Below are 19,336 nucleotides of genomic sequence, written 5' to 3'. Positions count from 1 at the left end.
CCTTAAAGAACCGCTCTTGTGGTCCCCCAAATCCTAATGAGTTAATTGTTACATGATTCAGGTAATCGGGTAATAATTAAACATAGTTGATTTGATAAATAACAGTCATCAGATTAATGAAAGTACAGTCACGACAATAGAGATCCTATTAAATTATTGTCATTCCCAATTCTATGGTTTAATTCCAAAGTTTAATTCATCAAACGTCGTGGTTTTAGGACACTCCCTTTCCTTTGTGACTGCTGACTCGAGCAGCCCTCCCCTTATGCTGTGGCAGCCTGAGCCTACGAGAAAAAATATTTGGTGAGGATAGAAGCAAAAGGGATCTGCAGTCTTGGACGCTGTTGGCCTTATGGTTAAATCCAACCTTCAGACGATATTAAATAGCCACTGTTTTGTCAGAGAAAAAGAGAAAACCACATCCACAATGCCAGTTAACGAACTGCCCGGTAATAACCCCGAGAGTGAAAGGTAAGTTGAGATAGTGTTGTAATTGTCAGAAGGACTATGATTACTCATTGGGTCAGTAGCAGAGGCCTAGCTAACTGTAACCTTACTCCGATAGCAACTTGTTTACAGTTGATATTATGTAAGTCAGTGGAACAATATTGTGCCGAACTGCCTTTTTATCTCAAAGTTGACTATATTTAGCTCTAATTGAAGTCTGTATAATGTTATTAAAGTTGGTTGCTGTTTATATCGAACAAATTGTCATTTAGCATTATGCTGACGACGTTGGCTAACGGGTTAACGTTAGGTAGCTAGTTAGCATTAGCTGGTAACCTAACTAGCCAGCTCGTTCTTTGACTAACTACTTTGGTTTTGTCAATGCACGGTTTAACGCTAATTGCTCTATTTGCGATGCATTAATAAACCAACTAACGTTAGCCACGGCAACATGTTTTCACAATAATGTTGGGATAATTAGATTAACACCTTATTTCGTCGAATGTTCTGGAAGACGTTTGTCGACGTTAGTAGCTAGAAACGTAGTGACAGTGCGTTTTAAGCAAGAGTCACACAGCCAGTTAGTTAGCGACTACTAGCCATTGCGGCAAATATGTAGCTTGCAACCCTTCAACACTTGTAGCTTCTCACCTGCAGGTATCAATACCATATGTCCACTCGCATATGTTTGGCCAATAAAAACCTGTGACGACTTGACTGGGTCGACAATATACTTTCGACCTAGGTTAGCTAGGTAACATGAGTGACAACTAGTTAACTTGCCTATTGGCTCACTTCCCTGTCAGTACTTGTGCCTAAAAACCAAAGTACAGGATGTGCAGTCTAAAAGTTGGTTATTTAGCTAAAAACAACCCAGCTAAGGAACAGCAGTGTACACTAACCCTATCAGAATTTACATCCCTTCTCATCTGTGGGAATTAAAACTTGTATAGACCAATAAAACCTAGACAACACTAAAGACCTTGCCCTAACACAAGTCGGCTCACCATGGAGTATTTTCCATTTGATTATTCTCAATAGTTGCAAATCGTCATGATTAGCCTCGGCAGTCTGAGTCTCACTAAGTACAACTACTGTTGACTTGTGTAGTATAGTTTTCTATCAGAATAGACACAGCACTATTTGCACGTTTTGGTCAAGTCTGTGCCCAATGGGTATGAAATGCTGTTATGGTTTGTTGTATGGGTGGGGCATTGAGCATAATGCTAAATGTCTGTTGCTAGAGGAAGAGGGCTCTTGAAACTTAGTCCCCAGCACCACCATTTAAGTGCTTTGAGTACAGGTTGCAAGGTGTCCATAACTGCCCCAAAATCATTCCCCTTTGGCCAAATATCTATTCTATCTTCTGCCAGGCAGTATTTTTCCACATCAGATTCATTCAACTGGTAAAGGCTGTTACGCAAGAGGTGGACTCATCTCCCACCTGACTAAGCCAGCTGTCAAGTTAAGGCGCTTCATGAATGGTTTGTGTCTGGGTATTTTGAGGAATTTTGTGAATGGTGTAGAATAGCAGTGCAGTTGAATCTGTGGTAACAATTTACAGGTGGATTGTGAACGGCCAGGGATTTTCCATAATGATGCTAGTTGGATTTTATTTGCAATTATCTGGTCAGGTTGTTTCCAAAGGAACCTCGTTCACTAGAACCACAAGTGATTCCAGTCAATATACCGTAGTGATGAGCCTATGACGTCGCTCATACTTAATATCACTGTTACTCTGATTTTGAGCTCCCAAGGTTGACAATGGTTCTTACTTTGCTTTCACATGTCTGCTCCACATATAACACTGGAGTGGCGTTTGCATATGAGAGTCTGAACAGTAACACCACCGCTAATGGGTTATGGGTTTTGTTCCTGCTTGGAGAATAGACCTACTCTCAGTTCTGCTAGCGCAACCCCAATAGAAAAGCTTATTATGGACAAGATCACACTGTTGTGGTTTAGGCAAAATGGCTGATCAGTGCAGTTGGTAATCTGGCACATGTCTCAGTGATGTAAGAGGTTGGCCTTTTTGTCGCAAGTGCAGACTTGAATTAGGTTATGAACTTCACCTTTTTTTGCCACCCTAATTTTTAGCCCGGGTAGCTGAAATTGTTCTCAGTATTTTTCCATTAACGTTGTTTCCCGAAATGATGCAGACAGTGGCACTCGTCTCTTCCCCCATAGGCTACTCCCACTGTGACAGTTCACTCTGCTTAATCAGTGATATGTCAACAGGGAATCAGTCACCATGGCAGCCATCTCTGACAACCAAGCTGAGTGAAGGCAGTCATTTTGTTTATTGAATCATCACCAGGGACTGAAACTAACATTTTGGTCCACTAGGCACTGCACACATTTTTTTTTTTACCTGCTGTAATTTTTTGCTATATTTACCCCGAAAACCACATACGGATGAGCATGCTTTGAAATGTTTATAAAACAATGCATCTATTAATAGTAAGAAGTGATGTGGTACAGTGCCTTCTGAAAGTATTCACACCCCTAGACTTTTTCCAAACGTTGTTCCAGACTGAATTTTGAGCTGATTAAATAGTTGTCACTGGCCTACACACAATACCCCATAATGTCAAAGTGGAATTATCTTTTTAGAAATGTTTACTGAAGAAAAATTATAAATGCAACATGTAAAGTGTTAGTCCCATGTTTCATGAGCTGAAATAAAATATCCCAGAAATGTTCCATAAGAACAAAAAGCTTATTTCTCTCAATTTGTGCACAAATTTGTTTATATCCGTTAGTGAGCATTTCTCTTTTTCAAAGATAATCTTCTATACACCTGACAGGTGTGGCATATCAAGAAGCTGATTAAACATCATTATCATTACACAGGTGCACCTTGTGCTGGAGACAAAGGGCCACTCTAAAATATGCGGTTTTGTCACACAACACAATGCCACAGCTGTCAATTTGAGGGAGCGTGCAATTACCATGCAGTGCAGGAATGTCCACCAGAGCTGTTGCCAGATAATTGAATGTTAATTTCTCTACCGTAAGCCTTCTCCAATTTGAGAGAATTTGGCAGTACGTCCAATCAGCCTCACAACCGCAGACCACGTGCAACCAGGCCAGCCCAGGACCGCCACATCTGGCTTCTTCACCTACAGGATCTTCTAGGACCAGACACATGGACAGCTGATGAAACTGTGGGTTTGCACAACTGAAGAATTTCTGCACAAACTGTCAGAAACCGTCTCAGGGAAGCTCATCTGCATGCTTGTCGTCCTCACCAGGGTGTTGACTTCACTGCAGTTCTGCGTCATTAACCGACTTTAGAGGGAAAATGCTCATCTTCGATGGCCATTGGTACGCTGGAGAAGTGTGCTCTTCACCGGTGGATCCTGGTTTCAACTGTACCGGGCAGATGGTCATGTGGGCTAGTGGTTTGCTGATGTCAAGAGTGTGCCATGGTGGGGTTTTGGAATGGGCTGGCATAACCACGGACATGAATACAATTGCATTTTATTGCTGGTAATTTGAATGGAGAGAGACCATGATGAGATCCTGAGCCCCATTGTCTTGCCATTCATCTACCATCACCTCATGTTTCAGTATAATGCACAGCCCCCATGTCGCAAGGATCTGTAAACAATTCCTGGAAGCTGAAAATGTCCCAGTTATTCCATAGCCTTTATACTCACCAGACGTGTCACCCATTGAGCATGTTTGGGATGCTTTGGATCGACGTGTACGACAGCTTGTTCCATTACCCGCCAATATTCAGCAACTTCACACAGTCATTGAAGAGGAGTGGGACAACATTCCACAATCAAACAGCCTGTTCAACTCTGTGAAGGAGATGTCACGCTGCATGAGGCAAATGGTAGTCACACAAGATACTGACTGGTTTTCTGAGCCACACCCTTATCTTTTTTAAGGTGTCTGTGACCAACAGATGCATATCTGTGTTCCCAGTCATGTGAAAGCCATAGATTAGAGCCAAATTAATTTACTTGAATTGACTGATTTTCTTTATATGAACTTAGTGAAATCTTTGAAATTGTTGCGTTTTTTATATTTTCAGTATAAAATTAAAATCTGAAATGTCTTGAGTGAATAAGTATAAGTAACTCCTTTTATGTTAAGCCTAAATAAATTCAGGAGTAGTGTTTAACCCCCCAGAGTTGATTGACACACCAGTTAATTTAGTTTTTGACCCTCTGCCATTTTATTAATGTGTTATTCAATGTGTTTCTATGGGCTTTAGTAGTAAATGCGAATATCAATATTCTATCAATTAAAAAAATGTATATATTTATCTGATACCTAAAGCGGTCCTAAAATCAAATACCTAAATGAACCATTGTATGACCATTTTTAAAACAATTCCATATGTCAGCTTAGCACCCCTTTCCCCCAAAGACATTAAATATCCCTTTGAGCATGGTGAAGTTATTAATTACACCCAGTCACTACTAAGATACTGGTGTACTTCCTAACTCAATTTCTGGAGAGAAAGGAAACCGTTCAGGTATTTCACCATGAGGCCAATAGTGACTTTAGAACACTGAGTTTAATTGCTGTGATAGAACACATAACATCCAGTTAACATCTGGTTTGCAATAAGGCACTAAACTGCATCAAATTTGGTAAACAAATTAACTTTGTCCTGAATTTTGGCTGCATCATGTTATGGGTATGCTTGTCATCGGCAAAGACTAGGGAGTTTTTTGGGGATAAAAATAAACTGAATAGAGCACATGGAAAATCCTAGAGGAAAACCAGGTTGTCTCCTTTCCAACACACTGGGAGACATTCATCTTTCAGCAGGACAATAACCTAAAATACAAGGCCAAATATACGCCAGAGTTGCTTACTATGATGACAATTGAATGTTCCTGAGTGGCCTCGTTACAGGTTTGACTTAAGTCATATTGAAAATCTATGGCAATGGCTGTCTAACAATGATCAACAACCAATTTGACAGAGCTTGAAGAATTTACAAAGAATGTACAACAATGCTGTTTTCACTTTCCTTAATATAAATTCAAAGGGGGATACCTAGTCAGTTGTACAACTGAAAGCATTCAACTGAAATGTGTCTTACACGTTTAACCCAACTAAACTCTGCGTTTATTTTTCAGCAGACTTAACATGTAAATATTTGTATGAACATAATATTCAACTGAGACCTAAACTGAACAAGTTCCACAGACATGTGACTAACAGAAATGGAATAATGTGTCCCTGAACAAAGGGGGGTCAAAATCGAAAGTAACGGTCAGTATCTGGTGTGGCCACCAGCTGCATTAACTTCTCTGGGATATGTGGGACGCTAGCGTGCCACCTAACCAACAGCCAGTGAAATTGCAGGGCGCCAAATTCAAAACAACAAATCTCATAATTAAAATTCCTCAAACATACAAGTATTATACAACATTTTAAAGAAACTTCTCGTTAATCCAGCCACAGTGTCTGATTTCAAAAAGGCTTTATGGCGAAAGCACACCTTGCGATTATGTTAGGTCAGCTCCAAGTCACAGAAAAACATACAGCCATTTTCCGAAGGAGAGGTGTCACAACTCAGAAATAGCGTTATATAGCATATATAGCATATACATAGCATATTCTAGCTTTTGGGCCTGAGTAGCAGGCAGTTTACTCTGGGCACCTTATTCATCCAAGCTACTCGATACTGCCCCCGTTCCCAAAGCAGTTAAGTACTGCAGTTAATCTCCTCCTCATGGACTGCACCAGATTCTCATGGACTGCCAGTTCTTAATGAGATGTTACCCCACTCTTCCTTCCACCAAGGCACCTACAAGAACCCAGACATTTCTGTCCCACAGGTATGATGTTTCGATGTACCTATCCTGTGCAGATGTGGTCTGCCACTGCGAGGACGATCAGCTGTCCGTCCTGTCTCCCTGTAGCACTGTCTTAGGCGTCTCACAGTACGGACATGGCAATTTATTGCCCTGGCCACATCTGCAGTCCTCATGCCTCCTTGCAGTATGCCTAAGGCACGTTCACGCAGATGTGCAGGGACCCTGGGCATCTTTCTTTTGGTGTTTTTCAGAGTCAGAAGAAAGGCCTCTTTAGTGTCCTAAGTTTTCATAACTGTGACCTTAATTGTCTACAGTCTAAGCTGTTAGTGTCTTAACGACCGTTCCACAGGTGCATGCATGTTCATTAATTGTTTATGGTTCATTGAACAAGCATGGGGAAACGGTGTTTAAACCCTTTACAATGAAAATCTGTGAAGTTATTTTGATTTTTACGAATTATCTTTGAAAGACCAGGTCCTGAAAGGGACATTTCTTTTTTTGCTGGCTTTAGAAAGGTGTGGGGGCTGCCTTAATCAACATCCACGTCATCGGTGCCTGGGAACAGTGGGTTAACTGCCTTGCTCGGGGCAGAACAACAGATTTTTACCTTGTCATCTCAGGGATTTGATCCAGCAACCGTTTGGTTACTGACCCAGCGCTCCACTAGCGTTATATAATTACACTACACAATTAGTTTGTGTTTCTTACATCTGCAAACGGCTAGTTTCTTAGTGAGTTGAGCCTAAGTTGTTAGCTGCTAATGCTAATCAATAGTTAGCTGGCTGACTAGCTAGCTAATAAATGTACTGAGTCAGCGCAAACGTAACTAGCTATACAGCCTGATAATACCAGTGATGGTGTAGACCTAAATCAGCATGTGCAACTATCTTCTAAATAAAAGAGGAATACGCAAAGCATGAGTATGTTAGCAACATGAAGCAGCTAAGAGGATATTCAATGTAGCCAAAGATTATAGATTCCCATTGTCAACTCTTTGGTTCTTACCCTGTCACAATAACTCCTCCCTGGTATTTTCATTCGTTGTCATGACAAACACTGTATTCAAAGTGCCCGCTATTATATTCTAACTATAGAATTAGAATAATCATTCTATTTCCATGATTCCAACACTTTCCCAAGTGATTTGCTCCAAATCGCAATTGCAACATTTGGTTAAGAATTAGGCCTAGGCCTCCCGGGTGGCGCAGTGGTTAAGGGCGCTGTACTGCAGCGCCAGCTGTGCTCTGTCGTAACCGGCCGCGACCGGGAGGTCCGTGGGGCGACGCACAATTGGCCTAGCGTCGTCCGGGTTAGGGAGGGCTTGGTCGGTAGGGATGTCCTTGTCTCATCGCGCACCAGCGACTCCGGGGGCGGGCCGGGCGCAGTGCGCGCTAACCAAGGTTGCAAGGTGCACGGTGTACCCTCCTACACATTGGTGCGGGTTGGATGCGCGCTGTGTTAAGAAGCAGTACGGCTGGTTGGGTATCGGAGGACGCATGACTTTCAACCTTCGTCTCTCCCGAGCCCGTATGGGAGTTGTAGCGATGAGACAAGATAGTAGCTACTACAACAATTGGATACCACGAAATTGGGGAGAAAAAAGGGGTAAAAAAAAATGTAAAAGAAGGGGAAAAAAATAATTTGTTTGCCCAAATCATGCAGCCCTACATGGGAGTGTGGAAATGATTTCAAATGAGCACAAGAAATTGATAAATGCGAAACTATTTATGGTTTTATACGGTTCAATTCAATCAAAATGGAGAAAGACCCATTGAAATCACTTAGAATGTATGTGTTGCCACCCTAGGGTCAACCACCACTTATAAAGTAAATTTAGAACTTTCATTATTAAAATACCGCCATATTGTCCAATTTCTTTTAAACACAGTGATATAGACTTGGGTGTGAATACGATATTTATTTATTTTATTGTCAATAAATTTGGAAACATTTATAAAAACATGTTTTCACTCTGTCATTATGGGGTATTGTGTAGATAGGTGAGGAAAAATGTGTTTAATCCATTTTGAATTCAGGCTGTCACACAGCAAAGTACGGAATAAGTCAAGGGCTATGAATATATTCCGAAGGTGAAATATATTGCTCAATGTAAAAGTTGTATGACTCCTTTAGTAATAATGGCTCTGTTCTTCTGTGTTCTCCAACACCTCCAGTCAGAGGCGGTGTTCCCGCTGTTGCAGTAACCCCTGTCCGGGGCCTCTGTGGTGTTCCTGATGCCCCTCGCCCACCCCTGAAGATCCCAGGTGGGCGAGGAAATGACCAGCGGGATCGCAGTCTTTCAGCTAAGCTATTCTACTCTGTGAGTCCACTCTCCTTCACATCCTCTGGCATTAGGATACATACCTGTGTCAAACCTCTCTTCGTACCCACTAATTTCTAAAAAAATAAATCTTGCAGGATGCTCGGTTGCTGGTTCTTGAGGAGCCTCCACCCATCAACGGCAGAGTGCGTTTCCTGCTCTTTGAGCCCCGTCGCTCAGTGGGCAAGCACTGTGTCTGGAGGGGGGCGCTGAAAGGGAGGAACATCTACATCGAGATCCCCCCTGGAGCTCTGCCTGAGGGCAGCAAAGACAGGTCAGTCATCCAATGCAAATGCAACCTCTTTTGTCGACCGGTTTCCTACATTCTCCTTTTCAGCTCATTTATCACCTGATTTTACTTAAAGGAAAATCCACCCAAAACAACTCATTCCTTTAGTTAATTAACACTAATATGTGAGAACAATATTTTGTGAACAAAGGTTTCATTTTGGCGGTATAATAAGGTTGGTAGCAACGTGGTAAATTATTGTGGGAATCTGTTGCCGCTCAAGTCGACAACAAAATCCACAATGCAATGCTTTCTTTAGGGGCTGGCTAGGTTGCTAGCTAGAAAATGTAGCTACACACAATAATCGTAAAGATAATATCAGCATGTAAAGTAGCTAGTTAGTGCCGTTTGATTAGGCAATTTAGGAGTCAACAATCTCACCATGTTCAATCTGCAAATCGATGTGTCTCAGTAGAGTCCAACATTCACAACTACAGATATACTTTTGAGGAGATAGGGAAACGTTGCCCATGCTACGTCAATGTGCCGTGTGGTGCATTCTGGGCAATTCTGGGACAAAGAGCGCTCTCCTTCAAGAAGTGAATGGGAGTCTTGGCCACCATCTAAAAATTCCCAACATTGGCACAAATTTTTGTCAACAAGAAGTACAACATTACAAATCTTTTCAGAGATGTAAGATAACTAGCTTTGGAATCGAGACATAAGGTACTTTCGCGGGAAATAGGCACGTTTCTTGACATATACCCTCACTTTGAGAAGGGATTGTGTGATGATTTAGCTTACCAACTTTGTGACCCAGCATGACAACGTGAACGCGATTGGTAACCGCAACAATGCAATGCACCCTTGACTAAAGAGGCAGACGTATAGGAAAATTAGCTAGACCCTCTATTAAATTACAGTTTTCTCGAGGTAGGAATATCGCAAAAAAATATGACCAATGGCTCATTCAAGAAGGCATCCTCTCGAGTTACGACATCGGCCAATATTGAAATCTGTCGTATGATAGACGTTTTCGCAATCTAAAAGTCGTTTCCTATTAACTTTCATTGTAATGAGAGCGACTTTATTGCAGTACTACATCATACCGTCCGGATTTCTGTCTGCTTGAACGCCAATAACTCAGATACACATGAAATGACCCTGGGAATCTATAGAACATCTATGAGATGCACAAAAACAATATAACGTTCAAAACAGGTGACCCTTTAATAAAAGGCACATCTCTATAGGTGGTCCAGGTATCCTCATGAAATAGTTGGCATTTACTATTTTCTGTATTGTTCCTCAAGCAAGCGGAGGCCAATCCCCATTAGTCCACCTTGAATGCCCTACTCTTTCTGCAGTTGTCTAAAACCTTATTTTGTTCTAAATGTCTTTTTTTTACCCTTTATGTGTTTTTTACTGTATTTAGTTATACTTGCTTTACAGGTTTCCTATTGCTTTACAATAGGAAACCTTTTTGAAATATATATATTTTTTATCGCTGGATGATGTCTTTAAACCTGTTTTACATGGTTGTTTCTTGCTAGATGGACTCTGTTTCTATTGCACTGCCTTAATAGCTCAGTGATTTACTTCCCTTCTCCAGTTTCGCTCTCCTGCTGGAGTTTGCGGAAGAGAAGCTGCAAGTTGACCATGTCTTCATCTGCTTCCATAAGAACCGAGACGACAGAGGTAAGTTCCTGTGTGTGTGTCCAGTCAACCCTTCTTTTTATACTTTTTTTTTTGAGTCTTCTCACACTACCTTCTCTCTCGCTCCAGCATCTCTGCTGCGTACCTTCAGCTTCCTGGGCTTTGAGATTGTGAGACCAGGTCATCCCCTCGTCCCTACCCGTCCTGACGCTTTCTTCATGGCTTACAGCATCGAACGAGACTCCTCTGACGACGAATAACTGATCACACACAAGTTTGCTTTTATGTACCCTTCCCCATCCCACTCTATCACTTAGGGAAAATGCATATTATCAAAACTCAGTGAGGTTTAGGTTTCCTGTGAGATTGTTTTTGTTTATTACCTTTGATGTGCTGTATTACAATGACATTTGCACTAGTGTGTAATGTTAAACCAGGAATGGACACATCTGGAAAATGTTTTCTCACCACTGTAATAATTTCCATGTGTAGTGCGCATTTCCCCCTCCCCCATCCACCACAATGATAATCTCTAGGATGTAATATATATGGTAATTTCCATGCTGCATACTCATGTAACTAGTTTTTTTCCCCTGGCTACTTCAAGTTGATTTTCATGTTTAGTTTAAAAAAAAAAAAAAGAAGTGTGCATGAATTATTTTGTTTTAGTTTTGATTCACTTGACTGAAATCTGCATGTAACAAGTGTGCGAATAAAAGTGCTCACCTTAACAAGTGGATTTTGATTTCTAGTTATGTTGTATGGATTGGATACAGCGCAGTGAAATATGTAAAGAATTGTACAAGAAGTAACATTTGGCCTATGTAGACCAGAGGGTTATACCAGTTTTAAAAGCATCATCTTTTAAAATCAGTCTGTCGGTGTTGAATTTCACCTAGTGCACCGTAAGTTGATGTTTTAAAATCATTACTGTGTGCTAATGGGGCTCCTTGGATCCATGAAAGGTTAAGTGCATATACACTGAGTATAGAAAACATTAGCAACACCTTTAAAAAAAAAAAATCTTTAACCTTTAAGTAGGCAAGTCAGTTACAATGACGGCCTACACTTTCCATGACATAGACTGACAAGGTGAATCCATGTGAAAGCTTTGACCCCTTATCGATGTCAATTGTTAAATTCACTTCAATCAGTGTAGATGAAGGGGTGGGGACGGGTTAAAGAAGGATTTGTGTTTCAAGGACTGCAACTTTGCAGTGTTTCAAATTCAACATTTTCCTGTGTGTGTCAAGAATGATCCACCACCCAAAGGACATCCAGCCAACTTGACAACTATGGGAAGTATTGGAGTCGGCATGGGCCAGCATCCCTGTGGAACGCTTTCGACACATTGAGTCACAGAGTCCATGCCCTGACAAATTGAGGCTGTTCTGAGGTCAAAGGGTGGTGCAACTCAATATTAGGAAGGTGTACATTTTGAAATGGCTTTAATTTGGGCTTTTTGATATGGAGTTGATATGTAGTTATTATCCTTGGAAAACCCTTTAATGGAGAAATAAGCTAACCTTTTAATGGAGAAATAAGCTAACCTTTTAATGGAGAAATAAGCTAACCTTTTATGCATTCCAGATACATGAAGGTTTAAAATCATCCACATTTTACATTTGAGGATCAGTGAAGCAGTGAACTTTAACGTATTTGAAATATGAGTATTGCTGTGAATAATGACAACTTCTGGTCCACTGGTCTAGTCTTAGTCGTGCTGTGGTCCTCATCACAGTCCTGGAGTCAATGAAGGAGAGTTACTGCAGACACAGTAAGCGTTCCCAATCCAGACTGAGCTGGTCCTGAATCAGCCCTGTCTCTGCCAGCTTCAGCAACAGAAGGGCCTGCTTGACACTGCAGAGTGAAAGGTCCAGTGGGATTTAGCTTGAAGAGCTTAGTACGTGGACCCCAGAGCAGAGCCTGCAGGTTCCAAACTATGTTTGCTATCTGTAGCCCATTACACCTATCCTGAAGCCAAGAGATGAGCTGGAGAAGCCATGGTAGATATGGGGAGTTCTAGGTGGCATCATCTGAACTCTGTCTGCTGAGAGGTAGCATTGTCAGGGAGGTACAGGCAGTACTCTAGCAATGCTCAGAACTGAGACTGTATGGATGGAGCAGCATGAGAAGTAAGGTTATGGATCAACACCACATTAGAGGCTCCCCAATCACTCCATAGGGTCTGAATCACTCCCTTTATCTTTGCTTTATCATACTCTAAGAACTCTTCACTTCTTCCACTTTCTCCTTCTTTATATGCCACAGTGCCCACTTTCTCCTTCTTTATATGCCACAGTGCCCACTTTCTCCTTCGTTATATGCCACAGTGCCCACTTTCTCCTTTATATGCCACAGTGCCCACTTTCTCCTTCTTTATATGGCACTGTGCCCACTTTCTTCTTCTTTATATGGCACTGTGCCCACTTTCTCCTGCTTTATATGCCACAGTGCCTGGCATTGATTGCATGTTTTTATTTTTATAATTTGCCTTTCCTGCTGTTTCCTCTCTCTCTGTTTTCACCCCTTGACCATACCAGTAAGAAGCGCTGTGACCTCACACAGGTGGCTGCGTTGCTGCACAGGTGTTGCAACCCCAAGGCCAACTGTAGCAGCAGACTACTCACTTTTTATTTTATTTATTTTATTTCACCTTTATTTAACCAGGTAGGCAAGTTGAGAACAAGTTCTCATTTACAATTGCGACCTGGCCAAGATAAAGCAAAGCAGTTCGACACATACAACGACACAGAGTTACACATGGAGTAAAACAAACATACAGTCAATAATACAGTATAAACAAGTCTATATACGATGTGAGCAAATGAGGTGAGATAAGGGAGGTAAAGGCAACAACAACAAAAAGGCCATGGTGGCAAAGTAAATACAATTTGCAGTGGAAGAATGTGCAAAGTAGAAATAAAAATAACTTGCCTCTCATAGGCTAGTAGTTCAAAGCTCTGCAGGACCCTTCCCTCTTGTATAAAGTCTTCCAAAGTAGCTTCTGGTTGGTTTATCTCTCCAGGGTTGGGGAGTCCGTTACAAGTAAGGGATTACAAAAAACGGTAACTGTAATTGGTTACGTTACCAGCAAAAATATTGTCATCAGATTACAGATACTTGTGAAAAACTAGATGATTACTTCGAGGATTACTTTTAAATTCAAAAATCATTTTTGAAAAAAATATGACACTTCTCTGTTTTCTCAATGACATTCATATCAAAATTTTAAAAAGGCGCATATTTAATTTTGTTCCACCTGAGCGAGTCTGACAAATCAGAAGCCACTACAGTATGATGACACCAAATGTGTTTGATGGATCGCGGGAAAAGAGCAGGAATAGACTTTTGTAGGCTACAGTCCAAACTATGTCTTCCAATAGTGCGAATGCTGTTGGCATCCAAAGATTATTCAACTTGAATTAACACTTGGAGGTAAGGATGACAGCAGTGGTGTAGTCTACGGCGATACGGATATCACTTATTATTGATGTGAATCACACTGCTGCGCTCTCATTTAGCTATTTGCGCCTTACGGATTGTGGTTGTTGTGGATTGCTGTTCACAAATCAAAATGTGTATTTGATCCCAATAATAGTTGAATTCAAGAAGTTTAAACTATCAATCATTGTTTTTGAAACCAGTGGACAGCCATTGAAAAATGCGCTCTTGCATAGTGCGGATCCCAGCCTATGGAATAAAAGTGTGGCTTTTATTGCTCAATCTAATTCATGCTGATAAAAAATGTATCCATAGGTCTAATGGACACATGCTCAAACTAGCACACTTTTGGTAAACTTAAATGGCCAATCTGTGGTTGCTACATCCATTTTTGGATTTATAAATTATATATATTTATGTACAGACTAGCAAAGTTAAATGTAGTAAAAAGCGATGAGTTAGAAGAGTCTACACAACCAAGCCATAATGTAAAATTTAACATTCATATAGGGCCAGCTATGTAAACTTTAACATTGATTTATCCTGCAATAGTTGTCCTTCAATTGGTAATATACATTGCTGTCTTCTTCTAATGCCTTTTAAGGGGAAAGTAATCTAAAAGTAACTGAATGTAATCAGCAGAGGTGGGACCAAGTCATTGTTTTACAAGTCCAAAGTAAGTCTTAAATCTTAGCACTCAAGTCCTAAGTCAAGACAGGCAAGTATCAAGTCAAGTCTCAAGTCCTAAACTTTGAATTTTGAGTCCTAAACAAGTCATAATGTGCTCTTCACCAAATGTAATACTATTTCATATTTTTAACAAGAGTAATACTTAGTATATTACATTTAGTCAAATCATGAATGCTTTACTTTCTAATAAACGTTATGTTTTCATGGAAATACATGGGTAGCCATGAGAAAGACCCCCCCAATAGTGATCGACTATCAAGGATTGCTATAGGGCACAATCGGGCGATGTAGGCTTGTACACAATTGCCCAACCTCAACACACACACACTCTCTCTGTGTGTGGTTACTGTAGGCTAACGTATGTCAATGGTTTTAGGAACAGCAGTAACATCAGGCAGGATTTAGGCTACCAACTGCCTAGCCAGTTGTAGCTCAATCTTGGGTGCAATGATCATGTTCCCTCACTGACTGACTGTGTGGAGGCTCATTGATTTAATGTTACGTTAGCCTACATGCTACACTAGCAAAGTTATAAATTATATAGCTATCGGCTATATTAGCCACAACTTACCATTCTTTGTGCAGCTTCAAATGTCGAACAGAGTTGGAAGTTGTTGCGTCTGTCAATTTCTTCCCGCATGTTTTGCAAGTTGCAATCTGTTTTTTGTTGATACAGCTTCGTCTTTATATCCGAAAATAATCATTTTGTGTATCATCTTTCCAAGGGCTCCATCTGGATTCACTCGCCAACGTTCCTCTGCACTGCCACGCACAACTTTTTCCCAACTGGCACAATTTGTTTGGCTGCTGTCCGATTCAAACTGTAATCCGTTAAATGTAGAGTTGATGTGCTGCACACTTTTTTTAATAGCATCATTTTTTATATTTGGGCTTGGGGGGAGGGTATCAAGACAGTTCGAGTCAAAAGGCCCAAGGCCAAGTTAAGTCACGAGTCATTGGTGTTAAAGTCAAAGTCGAGTTGCAAGTCATCATATTTGTGACTCGAGTCCACACCTCTGGTACTAATCAGATTATGTTACTGAGTTTGGGTAATCCAAAAGTTATGTAACAATTTTGGACCGGTAACTAAGGGGAATACCTAGTCAGTTGTCCAACTGAATGTATTCTACATTTACCCCAAACCCTTTGAATTAGAGAGGTGCAGGGGACTGTCTTAATCAACATCCACAGGGGAACAGTGGGTTAACTGCCTTTCTCAGGGGCAGAATGACAGATTTTTACCCTGTCAGCTCAGGGAATTGATCCAGCAACCATTTGGTTACTGGCCCAATGCTCTAACCACTAGGCTAGAAACTGTAACAGATTACATTTAGAAAGTAACCTACCCAACCCTGAGTCTCTCTCAAAAGTCACTGTGTATCCCGTGTGCAATAGTAAAACAACTGTAGGCCGGGCCACCGCTGTCCTCAGATTTTTGTCTGCCTCAATTTGGTGATTCTGTCACAATGATCAGACTGAGGATTCTGAAGTGATTTTGGTTTTGGTTCCAGGTTCTTTCTCCAGTGCTGGTCATGATGGGAAAGATACAATGGCCTACTGGACGTTGACATGGGGCGACACTAGGCGAGGTAGGATCAGACGAGGGGGAAACTTTACTGTTTACCTGGGAATGAACCCAACGAGAAAATATTAACATCCGAAAGCCTTTCCTTTTGTAAAGAAGTCGCATCAAAGTTGGTTGGCTTCTCTATTGTACAGTCTTACAAAACAGCCCTTTCTAACTCATGGATGTTTGCTGTTGTCTTTGAATTCTGTTGGGTTGCTGAACACCTGTTGGCAGTTCAGAGGAAGTGTGTGTCACTGGGGTTTGAACGTGTGAGTTAGGGGTTACCAAACTTGCCATAAGGGTGCAGATCATGACTTGTGGCTTGAGGTAGATCATAGAAATACCACTTTTTTGTAATTATCTCCTATTTTTGATTGTGGCTGTTTGCATTTGGTGGAGCTGTGTTTGCATTTTGCTTGATTTTTGCACTGTGCACATGACTCAAGTATGAATACTGGGTAGGCTATATATTATGAGTATAACCTATATATTATGAGTATATCATCTTCCCAGGAAACGTTGGGGTATTCAGGCTGTAGTACAGTGAACCTGCTATCTGCATGGGCTGGTAGTTTTCACAGAAGAGGACATTTTTGAGCTGAAATGCACCAACTTCTTCACTGGATTCTCTCATCAGGAGAACCCCAGCCTCCAGGTGCTGTGCCATATTTCTCAGGAACAGTAGGTGGCAATGTTGAATGCCTTGAGAAATATCCCCCTGATTGTAGAACTGCTGAAGAAATAGTGAAGCTGTTTGTCAGGTGTATCGAAGTTCAGTTGAGATATGGGCTGCAAGTGGAGAGGGCTCTTCTGGACTGTTCTTTCTTCATCTCTCTCTACATGGGCCTGAGTGTCTGTGATGGGGGCAGGCTTGTAGAGAGTGTTGTCATAGTTTTGGTAATGGCAGGGTAGCAGGCAATGGGGAGATAGGACACAGATAGACCCCTGGTAGGGATAGGGTGCCAGCCAGCCTCTTCTTGGGCGCTGGTGGTGGGGTGGTGCTCTTTAAGAAAAATCTCTCTTGATGACAGTAAGAGGGTTCTGAGAGTTTTATTTATTTATTTTTATTTCACCTTTATTTAACCAGGTAGGCTAGTTGAGAACAAGTTCTCATTTGCAACTGCGACCTGGCCAAGATAAAGCATAGCAGTGTGAACAGACAACAACACAGAGTTACACATGGAGTAAACAATAAACAAGTCAATAACATAGTAGAAAAAAATTATCTATATAAATTGTGTGCAAAATGCATGAGGAGGTAGGCAATAAATAGGCCATAGCAGTGAATAATTACAATTTAGCAGATTAACACGAGTGATAAATGATCAGATGAACATGTGCAGGTAGGGATACTGGTGTGCAAAAGAGCAGAAAAGTAAATAAAATAAAAAACAATATGGGGATGAGGTAGGTAAATTGGGTGGGCTATATACCGATGGACTATGTACAGCTGCAGCGATCGGTTAGCTGCTCTGATAGCAGATGTTTAAAGTTGGAGAGGGAGATAAAAGTCTCCAACTTCAGAGATTTTTGCAATTCGTTCCAGTCGCAGGCAGCAGAGAACTTGAAGGAAAGGCGGCCAAATGAGGTTTTGGCTTTAGGGATGATCAAGAGCAACATCATTGATATATACAGAGTAAAGAGTAGGCCCGAGAATTGAACCCTGTGGTACCCCCATAGAGACTGCCAGAGGACCGGACAACATGCCCTCCGATTTGACACACTGAACTCTGTCTGCAAAGTAGTTGGTGAACCAGGCAAGGCAGTCATTAGAAAAACCGAGGCTACTGAGTCTGCCGATAAGAATATGGTGATTGACAGAGTCGAAAGCCTTGGCCAGGTCGATGAGGACTGCTGCACAGTACTGTCTTTTATCGATGGCGGTTATGATATCGTTTAGCACCTTGAGCGTGGCTGAGGTGCACCCGTGACCTGGTCGGAAACCGGATTGCACAGCGGAGAAGGTACGGTGGGATTCGTGATGGTCAGTGATCTGTTTGTTGACTTGGCTTTCGAAGACCTTAGATAGGCAGGGCAGGATGGATATAGGTCTGTAACAGTTTGGGTCCAGGTTGTCTCCCCCTTTGAAGAGGGGGATGACTGCGGCAGCTTTCCAATCCTTGGGGATCTCAGGTGATACGAAGGAGCGGTTGAACAGGCTGGTAATAGAGTTAGTGGTAAGTACAGAACATGTCATCGTCAGAACAGAAACTTTCCAGAGAAATCATTGCCTAGTTTCACACTTTGACTATATGATTATTGAGAACTTCTTCAGAATAAGGAAGAGAAAATACAGAAGAAGACTTATACTTAAGCAATAAGGCCTAGGAGATGTGGTATATGGGCATTGTAGTGCCTGAATACAACCATTAGCCGTGGGATATTGGATATTGATTCACTCTCTCTCTCTCTCTACAAGTAGTGTCTGTGTAATGGCATAGCAGTACTTATGCAGTAACCTCAACTACAAAATAAGGATGAACATCAAAAAGAAACTCCCAACTTCACACACTCTTTTTTTCTCTCACTCCCCTTTTTAGTTAGATCCATCACACACTTGGTCTCTGCCTCCATTGTACTTTGCCTTCTTCTTTTTCAATGTGCTTGCCCCCAATTACTTTGGGATGCATCTGTTTTGACAAGCACGTGTGAATTCATGTTGTACACTGTACTCCCGTAAAGATTATTACTGTCTTTGTTTTATAAACAATTTAGCTTAACAAAGTGTCTGATCTGTGTTGTTTTGTCAACTCTACAACTGTCTTATTTGATTTACCCTGATGTTCATTGTGCATAATGCTTATGATTGAGTGAATCCCTGCTTAGGTCTATGGTAGAGGATCATACACACAGTCAGCCATTTCCATTTGTCATTGTGGTCACTCTAATTGATGTTCCTAGTAATGATGCAACATTTTGTGGGTGCTATAGATCTATTCATATTTCAGTACAGTCCATCTAGGGTTGCAGAGTGTATTTGGCTTATCTCGGAGAACATAATTGAAGGTATCTGGCTTGACTAACATTCACTCTACTTGGACATTCAGTCCTTGGGAAGATGGAAGGTTGGACCTGTTATTGTTGAAGTGCAGAGAGGGATTATAATTAAAACAGGTATAACAATAGCACACTGAAGGCCTATTGGTCAGCATGAATAGGTTTAAACAAGCTTGTACATGCAACTTTCTTAATTT

The 19,336-nt window shown here is 41.3% G+C and overlaps 1 protein-coding gene across 1 annotated transcript; it reads left to right on the top strand.

Annotated features, from left to right (window-relative positions):
• Window positions 1-269: 269 nt before the first annotated feature.
• Window positions 270-11,180, top strand: LOC115144894 (ornithine decarboxylase antizyme 1-like). The gene is given in 6 exon segments (XM_029686008.2): window positions 270-471; window positions 8,411-8,468; window positions 8,470-8,556; window positions 8,655-8,830; window positions 10,398-10,483; window positions 10,571-11,180. Coding segments are annotated over 6 exon segments (657 nt in total). The 5' UTR covers window positions 270-352; the 3' UTR covers window positions 10,702-11,180.
• Window positions 11,181-19,336: the final 8,156 nt, after the last annotated feature.

Source organism: Oncorhynchus nerka, linkage group LG17 (genome assembly GCF_034236695.1).
Source record: "Oncorhynchus nerka isolate Pitt River linkage group LG17, Oner_Uvic_2.0, whole genome shotgun sequence".
Lineage (NCBI taxonomy): Eukaryota > Metazoa > Chordata > Actinopteri > Salmoniformes > Salmonidae > Oncorhynchus > Oncorhynchus nerka.
This window is presented reverse-complemented; position numbering and strand designations above follow the sequence as displayed.